We start from the raw sequence: 14,773 nt of genomic DNA, 5'->3' as shown, positions 1-14,773 counted from the left end.
GCATATAAGAATTATTATATTGTTGGCCCAGGCACTGGCGCGGCACATAAGCCGGAGTTAACGCCTAAGCAGGTGTCTTTTTTCACCAGGGTTAATAGAGAGGTTCCATTAAAGCTCGTGTCAGCAAGAATGTTCTTTATACTTTCATTTTAAGTATTTTTATTGGGGAGATCTTGTTGTTTAGTGTTGTTTTGTCCCCTGCTACAATTGCAATTTTTGTTGCGATTTTCGGAGAGATTTCTTTTTCGGTGAGATATGGGAAGAAAATTGGAACCAAAAATCGAAAACCTTTAAAACAATCCAAAAAGAATTAAAAAGTGTAGTAGAAGTGCCAGATTAAGGTGGCACATTAATACAGTGTATTAGATTCTTCCTCTATGAGGAAGTTGAGCGTCTTTTTGCAAAAAATATTTGAACCTTTGTGTTATTAAAACCTCTAAATAGATTCAAATCTGATTTGAGATGGTATTTTAAAGTAACTTTTGTTGATAAGAAACCATTGATATATACATAATCATCGATTTTATTATATGTAAGTTAATAGTATTAGACAATTTACAGGTAAAAGTAATATGGAAGCTGGTATACATGTTTCTGTTCAGTTCTAAGAATAGTGATATAATATATTCATAATTACATTGGTTTTAATTGTAATTAGTGGATATTGGATTCAATTTCGATTTGAGTTAAAGATATTTAGGAAGACACTGAAATAAACATAATCACAAAATTGACACATACAGGTATCACAAAAGTGACAAAATGACAAAGTTGAATAGCAAAACGAGAGTGGAAAGGGAATAGATGCAGAAGAAGAATGTCACGTACGAGACGTCACATTTACAAATCAGACAAATTTGTCTGGCTTTGCTCATTCCTGTGAGGACGAACAGGACAACACATAACAAACATGTTAGACATTTTATTAACATAAAAATATTAGAAGAGAATATTAGAAAGGTCGACCTTGGGAATGAGGAGAAAAGGTTCATTCATAGTTTTCTGCAATAATCGTTGGCTCTCATACGCATTTTATGTCTGTATATTGATGGACATCGTCGAGTAGTGATCCTTTTATTGAAAATTGTTGATTTCATATGGAGTTAATTAATAATATCGACTCGGCGTTTCGATTGAGAGACGTCAATCTTTTGTGCAGCAATATTCTTTGGAAATCTGTGTATTACTGATATTGAAGCAACAAGATGATTCCATAAGCCATAGTAAAATCAAATGTGAGATATTCCATTGCCTTTTAATTTTCATAATTTTCCTGAGGTGTAACTTGCGTTTGCATGAAATCATTGTCACGAAAGTCGATCTTCCACATATGTTGATTATATTTGTTGCGTTTCATTGAACTTGTTTTTTGGATTGTCAAAGCACTCAGGAAAATGGAGCAATTTTCATGATCTCTGTGCAAGATAACGTGGTATACACCTGTTGTGCCAGTATTGTTTGGTAGATTGGAAGTTTAAGTTTTCTATCATACGTAACGTTTTTATTATGGTGGTAACGAGTCTTTGGTAATCCAGATGCATTTTTACATATTCGAGGTTGGCAATGAGTCCGATAACTTTGGTGTTGCAGTATTCCACACATAATGGTATAAACAACGGGGAAGCTGGTGAACGTGTTCATTATTCCGAAATAAAAAGAACATATATAAGAGTATTCACACACGTCACATTTTATACAAATGACACACAGTTACTTAGTCATACGATATAACAAAGAGGACATCACAAACGTAATATTTATCAGAGTAATGTAAAGGTGCTAGAAGAGAGAGCAGAAAAGGTCGACCTTGGGATTGTAAGAGAATAAAGAAAAAGCAAGAATTTTTATTTACAGTTTGAATTTAAAACAGTTCGTTTTATGTAACTTAGTTCTGAACTGAAAGTCGTTGCACTGACAAGCACGTTCCATCGTTTTTAATAGAACACGTTTCGGAATTCAGTATAGGCGTAGCTACTAAGTATAAAATGTTGCCTGTGAACACAACTGTTAGATTGATTTCATAAAGATTAAGATTAACTCACAGACTTGAAAACAAAATTCCTGATTGAGATCCTGGCTTCTTTCTTTCCAAATTGAACCTTATTGTCATATCGTCGTAATATCAGGAGGAGCTACGCTGCTACACATCTGCTGTTTGGGTAGCATTCTGTATAAAATACTCTTTACCAATCGACGGTGTGTTTATTGAGAATTACAATGGTTTCGATAAACTTTGTGGTGAGAATTGAGCACATAACGCTATATCTTACAAACATTTCTGTTCATCATGGACGTCCTTGATTATTAGTTGCTTTGAACCTGATAATTAAGACGTAAAAAGAAGTTTAATTAGTACTATTAGTGGCACCCAATCGGAAAACCTTGAGTCTATGGATTCTATTGTGATATATACTGATATATGGATTATGGACACATAGAGCCCAAATCATATACATCATAAAGGATATCTTACCCATTAAGTTGTATACGTCATGTAACACTATACGGAATTTATCAGCACTAGTCATCAGTAAGTCTTGGTTATATTATCAGCCATGGTTTCTTGTATAATATTCTATCTATGATACATGAGGAAAGTTTAATGTCAAAAAGATACAGTAAATATAAGGCTACTATTAATTGGTAAAGTTAACAGTTGCAACTGGAAATCATATAGCTACATTTAAAATCCTAGTTAAAACAGGTTTCATTCCTGTCGAAAAAAAGCCCGATAGATTTGATTCATTTTTCTCAATCGGTCATGGTTAAATTTGAGATGTGTACGATTTTATCTCAAATTAAACCATTAAACGGTTGAGAAATCATCATATATCGAGTGAACCTAGCAAAGCAACCAGCGACAGTGTATTTTAAGGCACAGAATATTCCTTACCTCTTGGTTGTAGAATTATATCCACCGTCTTTCAAATGCTTTGAAAACGATTTCGATTTTCCCACAAGTAATGTACGGGGAATCAAATAATTTCAAGGGCTTTACTCTCTTTTTTTTCATGGTAACTGAATAACGGTAAATTTTCCATACACCGACACATGTTTTAAAGCTAGTTACATTATTCAAAATAACCAAAACTGTGAGAAACTTAAAATATTGTGTCCATATATTCCGTATATATTATAACATTGTTTAATTGTACATGTAATAATTGGATTGAGTGGTTGGCATCATATATACACAGGCATTCTAAGGTAACATTGTAAAAATCTGTTAAATGTGTGCTGACCATTTTAATTTGTAATGAAGACTATAGAACAGTTCCAATATACGATGACTTGTTATAAAGTAATTATTTAGTATTTTATGCAGGTAACGACAGCATCATGATCAGAATAATAAACACTGAGTACGGAATTCCTAATTATTTGTAAGGAAGTTGTTTTAATGTAGACATGATCTAACAAACTACCAGAGGAAATAAATGTGGGTTCGGTAACAATTTGGGTATAGTTTAATGACTTCATCAAAAGCGTAAGTGGTTGAGAAAGATTCTCATTGAAATAGTTTATGTTAAAATCCCCTAAGACCATGTGAATGTTGGAATTACGAAGGACATATTCCAATGCTTCCAAAAATTGTGGAACATTCGAGTTGTTTTTTCTATACAGTAAAAGAAAAGAACGTGTTTGTTGTTGTTCAGTATGAAGCAGATCAAACTTTAGCGCATTTATCGAAGGTATATATTGATAATTCTCCATTTCCAAAGTACTCCTAATACAGATTGCCATACTTAGATACTTGTCTGTGATATGATCTTGACGATATATTTTGAAAGGTTTTAAGTTTTCTGTAATTTCATGTAACGAATTGTTAGGTAAAAGTTGTGTTTCAGTAAATGCAAGAACATCAGATTTAAACAATTGACAGTGAGACTTGATATCCTTATTATGCTTTCTTAAGGATCTAACATTTAAAAGAGATACAGTAAAATGTGAGTTTTCATTCTCCCTAATACTTTCTATAAAATCACTAGCGTTTCGAAGTCTCTCGTATTCTTCGTCAACTTTAGGATTTGCCTTAACGTGTTTACTTTGTATTTCTCCGAGGATGTGTAAACCTTGTAAAGACCATAATTAAAATATCTTTGTTTATTCAACTGCATGCTAACAACTACATTTTGCAGAGTAAGACCTTGAACTTTGTGAACAGTGCAGGCCCACGAAAGTGCGATAGGAAATTGTACTCTCTGTATTTCTGGAGATGATGCTTTTCCAGGTCTAACTTTGAATTTTGCAAGAACAGGCTCTATCGGTACAACATGATTCTCTCTTGCAAATATGTTGGCAGTAGTGTTTGTTGTAGTTTTACCAGCTTTCTCATCATCAAACTTAATATATAAAACATTTGGTTCGTTATTGGAATTAATATTAATTTTAACTATCGTTCCAATTTGACCATTGATAAGTCGATCTTGTATGTTGATATTTGTAGTAAGCATTACTCTGGCGCCTTCTTTAATTCGTATTTCATAATCAAGTCCACATGTGTCAGACCGTCCTCTTGCTAAAAGTTTATTAATGTCTGCTTTATTGATGTTTTTTGGATATTGATCTCTTGCTTTAAGAATAAAGAGAGGTCTTTGAATTTCTTCAAGCTTCTTTTGGTTATGTTCATTAACAGGAGCATTTTCAGCAAAAATATGAAGTGCGTCAGATGGATAGTTTGGATCGGATGGTTCAATGGATCTTGACTGAATAACTTTAATATCATCTTCTGTATGGGAGGCTGTTCTGATCTGGTTGAGGAGTTCAGTAAATGCTTCATCGTTTTTTTGTCGCATGATTTCTGTTAGTTCAATCATTTTAAAGACACTCCATGGATGACAAAGATTTTGAACTTGGTTTTTGTAATTATCGAACACTGCTTTCTTTTTTTGGGGGGAAGTTCATAGAAGTCGCCAACAGCTATTATACTAATGCCTGCAAATGAGGTGGAAGACGAGCATCCAAAAATTTCTTTTAATCGTTGGTGGATGTGTAAAAGAGTTGTGTTTCCCACCATAGAAATCTCATCTACTATAATAAGTTTTACGTCTTTCAAAGTGAGTCTGTACTGTGTTCTCCTTTGATCAGACATTGCAGAATGTAATCATTAGCTTCTTTAGGAATAGCCAGTCCCGTATTTATAGTTGTTCCATCAATATTTATTGCCGCAACTCCTGTTGGTGCCATTAATAAAACAGTTGGTAACTCTGGGTTAAATGGAGGATGTCTATTGTCTAAACGTTTTAACTGCTGTGTGGTATATAGTTTTTATCAAATGACTTTTACAAGCACCGCCACCTCCAAGAAGAAAGAGATAGATTGGTTCTATTTCAATGGGTTTCAAGCTATTCATGTTTTTTATTAATCTTCTACACCAAGACAGAACTATATCATAGACTCGTCTCTGTTCTGGATTCAAAGATCTAACTGATTGATGTAGTTTGTCATCAGAAATTTCTGATGGTTGGGTGTGGTGAGTGATGGTTCCAGAAGAAGGCTGACATGGTTGTGTTTGGCCTAAATCTGATGGCTGCTGTTCATTGAATGATTTGTCAGGATTTAGATCGTTTGGTGCCTCTTCTTGAATATCAGAGTTTTCTTGATCATTTATTGAGTTGTATGAAAAGGAATGGTTTGTTCCTGGATTGCTTCTCATTGACTCGTTTCAATTATTCGTTATTGCATCTGTGTTAGGTTCAAACATTGTTCTGTTTCTTCCAATGACAGCTTGAACATCAGCTTCATGAAACTTAGATGAATATCTTTGATCTGCAGATAATAGCTCTGTTTCTTCTCTCCATGGATAATACAACATGAGCAAGTGATGAAAGTATAATTCTGGTTCTTTTGTTTTGTTTGGTGTGTGATATCTTAAAACAGCTTTAACTTTTCTATATTTCATCTATTCATTTTTGTTCATTAATTTTATTTTAGCGGGAAGACCAGTATCAACATTATCGAGAGTTGAGTTACGTGATTCAAGTAGATCGTCATCTAAACAACTAGGTTGAGAATCTTTTGTCTCTGCATCATCTCGTTTATAATCCTTATAATATAGTGTAGCAAATTGCGCTAAACATAAGGCATCGACAGATGGGACTCAATTTGGTCTTAAACTATAACATTCAATGATATTAGACTTAAATATATCAGTGCTCTCTTCATCAAGTTCATCAAGCTCATTTTCAGTTTTGCTTACACGTATTCTCTTCTCAGGTACTAACAAATATTGTTTTGGGGATTTTTCTCAACCACAATTCAGGTATACATCTATACACACATTCTTGTGAGCTAACTTCCCTTGTAGAAAAAAAAGCAGCACCAATTTTTTTCAACCCATCTCTGACATTCATATTTGATGACTTGGCTTCTTTTGCTGCGTTAACAATAGCTTGGGAACACTCATTTCATCCTTTGTGAACTAGGAGCAAACGTATGTCACACATTTGTAGTGATTGAAAACTGGTTGTAAGTCAACATTTGCTGCAAATCCTTTGATACTAGCAACAAAGTAGTTGTTAATAAAACAACTGTCTACTGGCCGTTTCAGGTATAGGTCAAAATCAGAGTCTGCTGAAATTGATAGTGCTCTGTAGTATTCTTCTTCAGTAATACCTACTGAATTAAAGATATTTTTCTGTGTTAAAGTTGCATCATACTTATGTTAGATGGATTTAACACTTCATCAATTTTTTGCTTAACTAAGGAGAGAATGTCCTTACGTCTGTTTAGAATATTTAGTTTGACTTCGTCATCAATGTTTTCATCTAAAGGTTCAGCAACTATAGTTTGTTTTGTAAAAAACTGTCCAAAGTTAAAACAACAACTTATGTTTTTATATTTCCTACAGGTTTTTGAATGGGTGTGCTTTTGATACATTTTGACTAAATTATGCAGTTCAGGTTCGTGTTCTTCATTTGGAAGGACAGCTTGCACATGTTGATCAATAAATTCAGCAAAACTGGTTTTTGTCTCTGATGTAAGCCTTGGGCAATCAGATGTCCATATTAATGCAAGTAAATGTGGTGATCCTCTCATCTGAAACTCAATGCGAAGAGCGTAGTGATTATTTTCCCTATTGGGTTAATTTCACTTAGAAGTTACAACCTGACGAAAGAAAGTTTCAAATCTGTGTTGAAAATGTTTTGCTGTAATAACTGGATTTACATTTAGCAATTGACATCTTTCAGCATAAGTTAAGGCTAAGGGTTAAGCGTTCTAGCAACTATTTGAAACAACTCGGTCCACCTGAGGTCAGCACATGATAATGTAATAAACCATGTTGGAATGCCAAGTTGTTTTACCATTGCAACATTTTCGTACATAAATTTCTGCCAGTATAGTGGTGTACCAGGAATTTGTCTTAAGAACAGATATGCTTGATCTTGACATACCAAACTCTTTAGTTTATTTATATCTGATTTCATTTGTGATACAGTAACAGGTTGCCCTTGGATCTTTTTTAAAGCTATATTAATACTATCAGCAACTTTCTTTTGTTCCATGAGGAATTGTGCAAAAAATAGATATTCTGCATTTGTAGCAAATCTTCTACTGTAATGCAAAGCCAAGCATTAAAGTATTTTGCTGGAGATAACGATATTTTTCTTTCATGTTTGTAACCAAAGCGTCCTTTTGGAAATAATACTGGGAAAGCAAGCGGTTCACATCCATGATGAGTCATTATTGATGCAGGATGTCTATTTTCTCCAGGTGCAATATTGTAAATCTCATTACCCAATGAAACATTCACTTGTTGTGAAGTTACAGGATAGTCTGGTAGAGTTGACTGTAGGCATGTTTCATGCGATATTTATTTAATGAATTGTCGTTTTCTTCATTGTCACTATGATCATTATCTGGTAATTTATTTGAAGATGTTTTTGCAGGTGTATTATGCACCTGTTCCCTTAATTCTTTAAGATTGTCACCCATATTATTTATGTCAATTGCTACACTGGAGTACAAATAATTATTCTGTTTAAGCCAATTCAAGGCATCTTGAATGACTTGTGGACGCACTGCTTTGAAATAAACATGAACTCTGAATTCAAGTTTACATTTAAGTTTTAGCATTATTATACCAGATCTTTCGGGAGGGCGTGGCAATACATTACATATTTGATCACAATCAACTGGTACATTACAAATTGCGCCAGCAATTTTTTTCTGTTGTCCTTTTGGCATTACAATTATTTTTTCAAAAACAATTCTTTGTGCAATAAGAATTTGTTCAAGTTTTTCTAAAGCTGCAAGTTCCGCTGAAATTTCATCAACAGACATGTCGTTGTACACTGATTGACAAGGAATTTTACCCTTTGAAACCTTTAAATGACATGTTGCACAAATATATTCTTTGTTGTCAAATGATGTTACGTTCGTGAATACAGAGTTTGGAATGGAATCATAATTTTCTCTCTTAAGAGATCTCACAGACTTTCTATACAAGAGACGATTGCAGACCGAACATATGAAATAAGGACCTTCTCTTATTTTTCTGTTAAAGATTGCTATGAAATGATCCAATGTTAAGTTTGATTTGTTCTCTTGACGCTTATGTTTTTTGCTCATTCTACTTTTTTCACGGTGAGCTTCTTTCTCACCAGAGTCCATTGTTTCGTAATTCATTGCGCGTTTTTCACGAAGTACCTTTTTTTCACATGGATCGATTTCTTTGTATTTACGTGAAGCTTCTTCACAAAGTCGTTTTTTTTCTGCAGGACCGATCTCTTGATATTTAAGTTTCTTTTTTTCAAGAAGAGCATTCTTTTTGTGAGAGTTCATTTCTTGGTATTTGCGTGCATAATCGTCAAGAAGATGTTTCTTATTGAAAGGATTCATTTCCATGTATTTCATCTTCTTATTTTCAAGAAGGCTATTTTTTTCTGTGGGAGCCATCTCTTGGTATTTACGTTTTGCACTTTGAAGAAGCACCTCTTTTTTTACTAGAGTCCATTTCTCTGTATTTACTTTTGTTATTTTCACTGAGTGCATTTTTTTTCGCAGAGTCCATTTCTTTGTATTTACTTTTGTTACTTTGTACGAGTGCATTTTTTTTCGCAGAGTCCATTTCCTTGTATTTAGTTTTGTTACTTTGTATGAGTGTATTTTTTTTCGCAAAGTCCATTTCCTTGTATTTAGTTTTGTTACTTTGTACGAGTGCATTTTTTTTTGCAGAGTCCATTTCCTTGTATTTAGTTTTGTTACTTTGTACGAGTGCATTTTTTTTCGCAGAGTCCATTTCCTTGTATTTATGCACATTTTTATCAAGAAGATTTTTCTTATGCATAGAATCCATCTCTTGGTATTTAAGTTTATTGCTTTCAGCAAGACGTTTCTTAGTTGAAGGATTCATAGCGCTATACATGTTCTTTCTATTCTTATTTTGTGCCTCTATCTGAGTAGTAGATTTGTGCTTCCTTAAGATTTTTTGTTTTTCAGACTTCGTCATTGTGCCAGGAATTGATAAAAACTGGATGATAAATGGTACTTTTTTAAGGCTAGGATAATTGCACTTTATTATATCACATATTATGCTATTAACAAAATTACGCGAGTCAGTAAATTCTTCATAGATACATACACCACTTTCTGAATCGAGACCTAAGAAAAAGTACGTAGTTGTGTGTTTTTTACGATAGGTTTTATTCTGCATTATGCAACCCATTGACTCTTCTAAAAACCGTAACAAAAATCCACTATTGTTCGAATTTGCCAACAGTAAGTTCTGGAAATCAAGGTTACTTGATTCAGCTGTTAACCAAAGTGTCCCTTGATACCGTGACGTATATTCTATGTTGATTCCAGAACCGCATATTTTTATGCTTCCAGGTAAATTTTTAAAAACTGAAGAGCCGTGCTCACCGTTTTTAAACGATTCTTTCATAATCTCTGTGGCTTTTTCAGTAATAGCATTTAAAGTATTATTACTCCAATATTTACACATCATGATTGTAGAAAAACAAATAGAATAGATTAACGGGAAAAAATCGGAAGATCATTTAGAAATGGGTTTTCATTTGATTTTTGATCCTCAATTGTTGTTGAAGAGTAATGTACATTGGTATCATTATTTAGTTCGCGCCTGTTTGGAAAATTTTCATTGACAGTAGTGTTATTTAAATCATGTACTTGTTCATCACACGTAAGATTGGCAATCTTAACACCTTTTATTTCAAAGATAGCACCAGGTTTATACAAATACTTCAAATATTCTATTAAATTTCCAAGTGTATTAAATTGTAACAAGACACATGTTCCATTAGCGTCAGGCATACCAAAAGAATCTCTGGCATGAGAATCAAAAATCTTAATTTTATCATTCGAATCAGTAAAGATAGCTACAGTGTTCAATTCAATAGTTATTAGAAATAATTTGAAACCTTGTCCTTGCAAATGTTCAAAAGAAGTATTCAAAGCCACAACAAATTGGTTGCCCTCAATCAACCTAGGTGTATGAAGTGTATTTGAATAACTTTCACTGAATTCAAATAAGTAATCAATCTCCTCAACAGTCACCATTGTAGGCAGTTCATTAAGTAACAAATATCTTTGCCTTGCTAACTGAGACAATGCAGAATACAATTCGTTTCCGAGGCGCATAATATCAACCAAGTTGTTTGAGTTCAAAATTGAATGATAGTGATACACATGAATAAGAGAGCATAAACTCATTGGTACACATTGATGACCTGCATTTTAACCAAAGATATCAACATCACCTTGACTGTCAGGGGCATGAATTGTTTCATTTGGGTTGACAAAAGTAGGGCCTGGATTAGTTTCAATGTCTTGACAAAGAGAGAGTACACAATAATTCATCCTGTGGTTTAAATCTTGGAACGTAAGACTAGTATTTTCATTACTTTGGCATGATTGCTTTCTGTAAAAATGCTTCTGTGTAATATTCATTTGATAATAGAACATCAATTTCTTTGATTTCTTGATAAATCTTACAATGTTATTTTTAAAATTTACTGTTTCTTCAGTGAATTGAGGAAAACAATGTTTATTAATGCCCCCATGAACTTCATGCCTCTGTACTTTAGTGTACTGAGATATGCATGATGAAAGAATGTTTCTCTTGATCACTTTCTGAACATCTTGACCTAAAATTCTGCATTGCATCTTTTCAATAACTGCTGATTGGCCTTGTTTGGTGGAGGTGGTTTATGTAATGTGACTTGATGCTTGTCAGTAGTTTAGCTGGTTGGGTATTCAAAGTTTTCTCACAAATAATTTTGCGATTTGTATCACCTTCAGCATTCAAATGTTGGCATTTAGAAATGTAGAAAATAAGCTTGTTGAAATACATAATTCTAGAATTCAAGTGGACAACTTTAGAAATTATCATTTTTGTATTAATCGAAGTGTTAATATTTAAGATATTTATATTCATAGTTGTAAGTTTGGCATACATAATTTGCAACTTGGCATTCATAATTTGTGACTTGGCATACATGTAATTTACAAAGATAGCATAAGGTAAAAAGTGAGAATTCCTCCAATGAGATATCAAGTGTGATGTAACCTAGAAAACAGTTAAAAAATTCTACTGAAATATATACTTAAGTGTAATATAATTAAAATAAACTATTCACAAATATCCTAAAAGATATCCCATAATCCATATCCCACTAGAGAAGAATAAAAGATGCCCCCTCTCCCTTTCATACATCTGAATGCAGTTTAATATTCAAATGTCCCTCCAACCAACCCTTTCATGATCACATTTGACTATATGTATGACCTAATAGTAATAGCTTTTAAATAAGATGATGTAATTATGTCTACGAGCTTGGTAATTGTGTATTAAAGTATAAATCACTCGTATAATGATACATTCCTAATGTAAATGGTATAAATGAAGCAACGATACCACAGATCTATGTTATTAAAATACAACCAAAATCCACACATATTAAAAATACTCTAACCATATTTAAACTTGACATGGAATCTCTTAAAATTCTATACAAACACTTCTTGTCCAACATAATTTAAGTAAAAAGCAAGCGAAAAGGGTTTATTTGTGTCGTGCGCCCTCGTGGTCGAATTGCTGTATCACCACTATCACGTGATTAAATCATCAAAATGAAATCGCGCATCGAAAATATGGCAGTCCACCATAACTCTTGCGAGACCAAACTTCGAGGTAGATAAATACGCTCGTATACATGCGAAAGAAGAGAGTCGCATCATCAAGTCCTGGATACAAGTGACCAGGTGATCATTTCAAATGCTAGTATATTTCGCGCCAAAACACACTTGCGACGACGAAAAATAAAAAAAAAACAAAAACAAAACAAAACCGGGGCGAATTTTCAACTCCGTCGCTGACGCCGGAGTAATAAAGATGGTCAATATATTTTAAGATTATCTTAGTTTAGTCCTAAACATTTTATTAGGTCTGGCACAGAGGAAGAATATGATGAGCTGAGTCAGCTCTTGGAAAGCATAATAATTTTCCGCAGAGATTTTGTTGAATTGAAAAGTAAAGAAAAAGAAATGAAAAAGAAAAAAGAGGAGGATGATCGAAAAAAAGCAGAAGAGATGAAGAAAGCAGCAATGGAAGGAATGACAAGTAAGTATATAGCTATAACCTCTATGCTATAACCTCTCTAATTACCTGCCTTTTCAATAAGCCCCCGCCTAATCTAAGGGTTATTCGAGATACTGCAGTATGGAATCATTTCTTGTTTGCCTTAGCTTTTAATAACACTGGTTACACTAATTAAGTCTCTAATGATTATGCAATTTATACTGGGGCCTAATTAGCCCTTTCCCAACTTAAAAGCTTGCTCATTATTGACATTACAAACTTGTTTCAGAAAAAAGAAGAAATGACACATCTCTGTCATCAGATGAAACAGACAGTGATGAAGACAACCTTGATACCCTCATGAAAGGTGCTTGTTTTTGTTAGAATTATATTTTTGACTACCATATATGTCTTAAACATATTTAAGTAAGTAGTCTTTTCATGGTAGAAACCACAACAAAAAGGAAAAGGCTTTCCAAGCATTCAGCTCTGGAAATGTTGGCCAAAAAAAATGAAAAAAAAGCTGAATTGAGAGATAAAGAACTGGCACTCAGACAACGTGAATTAGATTTCAAGAAAATGAAGTTTGAAGCAGAGTCAGAAGAAAGAAAAGAAAAGCTTAAGCTTGAGTTGGAAGAAAGAAAAGCAATGCTTGAACTTCTCAAAAAACATCTTTAGATAACTTTATGAAAATGTTGTTGTGCATATTAATTAATTTGAAACCATCAAATAGATGCAATATTTTTAATAATGAAGTTAATAATTATTTTGTACAAAAGTTTTTCTTATGTATTATAATTTATGAAATGGATTTGATATTGGTAATGAATGATTTGAATACACATACATACATGTTTCTTATGTATTAGAGAGATAATTTTCAAAACTTGGTGGGTTGACATTAAAAAAACTGCTTGTTACTGAACCATATAAACATGTGTGACAGTTGACTAATATGGAGGCAACAATATAATATTTCCCAACAGGCTGGAGGAGGACTTTTAGGTTTTTCTTGAAGTCCAGGAATGCAAAGTATTGGCATATTTTCCCAAAGCCCCATTCTACACAGGTTCGAACCTTGCTCATTCTTGTGTTGAACTTTTTCTGTTGTGCAGACAAATTAGCACCTCGAAAAGGAGCTAAAATGTTGTTTGACAAGCCATATGCAGGATCCCCATAGACCACATAGGGCTCTCCATTGGGCTTTGTTATATGCATCAGCTTCTCTTGTAAGCCACTCACTGCCAACATGAAGGCATCATGCCGTCGGCCTTCAATAGGGCCGAACAGATGGGCTATGAGACCATTGGGTGTTTCTACAGCCTACAATAGGAACAAAATAATGAAGGATAAGGAAATTCAAAATAAAATTAATTCCATTATGTTATTGAATTATTGTGGTTAATACCTGAAATTTCAAACAATGAGTCCGCTTATGACCACTAAACATTCTTTGACTTCAGATTGGTCTGGCTATAGGTCTGGCTGTACCATCTATGAAGCCCCAGCATTTATCTAAGGGTGCACCCTTGTTGTAGATGGCTTGTGAAAACAGCTCAGGATCCAACCATGCAAGTTCAAGAGAACTGACCAAGTGGCTAAACCTATTGTAGATGTCAGTCACAATCTAAAAAAGAAACCAAATTAGTGACAAAAAAAAATGAAAAACATTTTATGCATTCATTTACCCATTTTGACCAAAATTAACCACTAATGGTATCTTAATTTTAAAAAACTGTTGGCCTATATTGACCTTGGTTTTTAGGTTGCATGCATCAATTTCAAGGTAAATGCCCATTACCTAGGGCTTCTATATCCATTAGTTAGTACACATGTTTTTGGCAGTTATGTACCTCAGAGAAGATTAAACTAAGTTCTTCTTCAGCACGACCAAACAAGGGGACAAGGTCGCACCATCTGTTTGGATAGGAAAACCTTCGTAAAAGGATCATCATTGCCTCCATGCTTGATGCACTTGTCCCTTGGCTGCATTTATAATTTTGAGGTAAACTCAGCGCATCGTGAAGACGTTGCATGTCAGTCTTTTCAAACCTGTTAAGATGTTAAGACTTTCAGTAAAAAAATGTAGGTATAGTTGTTCTCATCAATAATTGACATAATCTGCCTACCCAACAAGTAAAAATAACAAATTAAAGTAGTTTAATTAAAGTTTTCACTTGAACTTTGGCCTTAAAACATCCTGTCCCGTTGTCCCTATTAAAAGGCCAACTT

General features: G+C 33.7%; 1 protein-coding gene and 1 pseudogene across 1 annotated transcript; both read right to left on the bottom strand.

Annotated features, from left to right (window-relative positions):
* Window positions 1–3,974: 3,974 nt before the first annotated feature.
* Window positions 3,975–4,796, bottom strand: LOC114535495 (ATP-dependent DNA helicase PIF1-like). Its single transcript, XM_028556795.1, has one exon. The coding sequence runs from the start codon at window positions 4,794–4,796 to the stop codon at window positions 3,975–3,977; it is 822 nt and encodes a 273-aa protein (XP_028412596.1).
* Window positions 4,797–10,861: 6,065 nt separating this feature from the next.
* LOC114535494 lies at window positions 10,862–14,505 on the bottom strand (annotated as a pseudogene).
* Window positions 14,506–14,773: the final 268 nt, after the last annotated feature.

Source organism: Dendronephthya gigantea, unplaced genomic scaffold (assembly GCF_004324835.1).
Source record: "Dendronephthya gigantea isolate DGI-Jeju-01 unplaced genomic scaffold, DenGig_1.0 000119F, whole genome shotgun sequence".
Classification (NCBI taxonomy): domain Eukaryota; kingdom Metazoa; phylum Cnidaria; class Anthozoa; order Malacalcyonacea; family Nephtheidae; genus Dendronephthya; species Dendronephthya gigantea.
This window is presented reverse-complemented; position numbering and strand designations above follow the sequence as displayed.

Bases quoted from the DNA above. Each gene is read 5' to 3' on its own strand.
- LOC114535495 (XM_028556795.1), bottom strand. From the start codon at position 4,796: ATGCGACAAAAAAACGATGAAGCATTTACTGAACTCCTCAACCAGATC.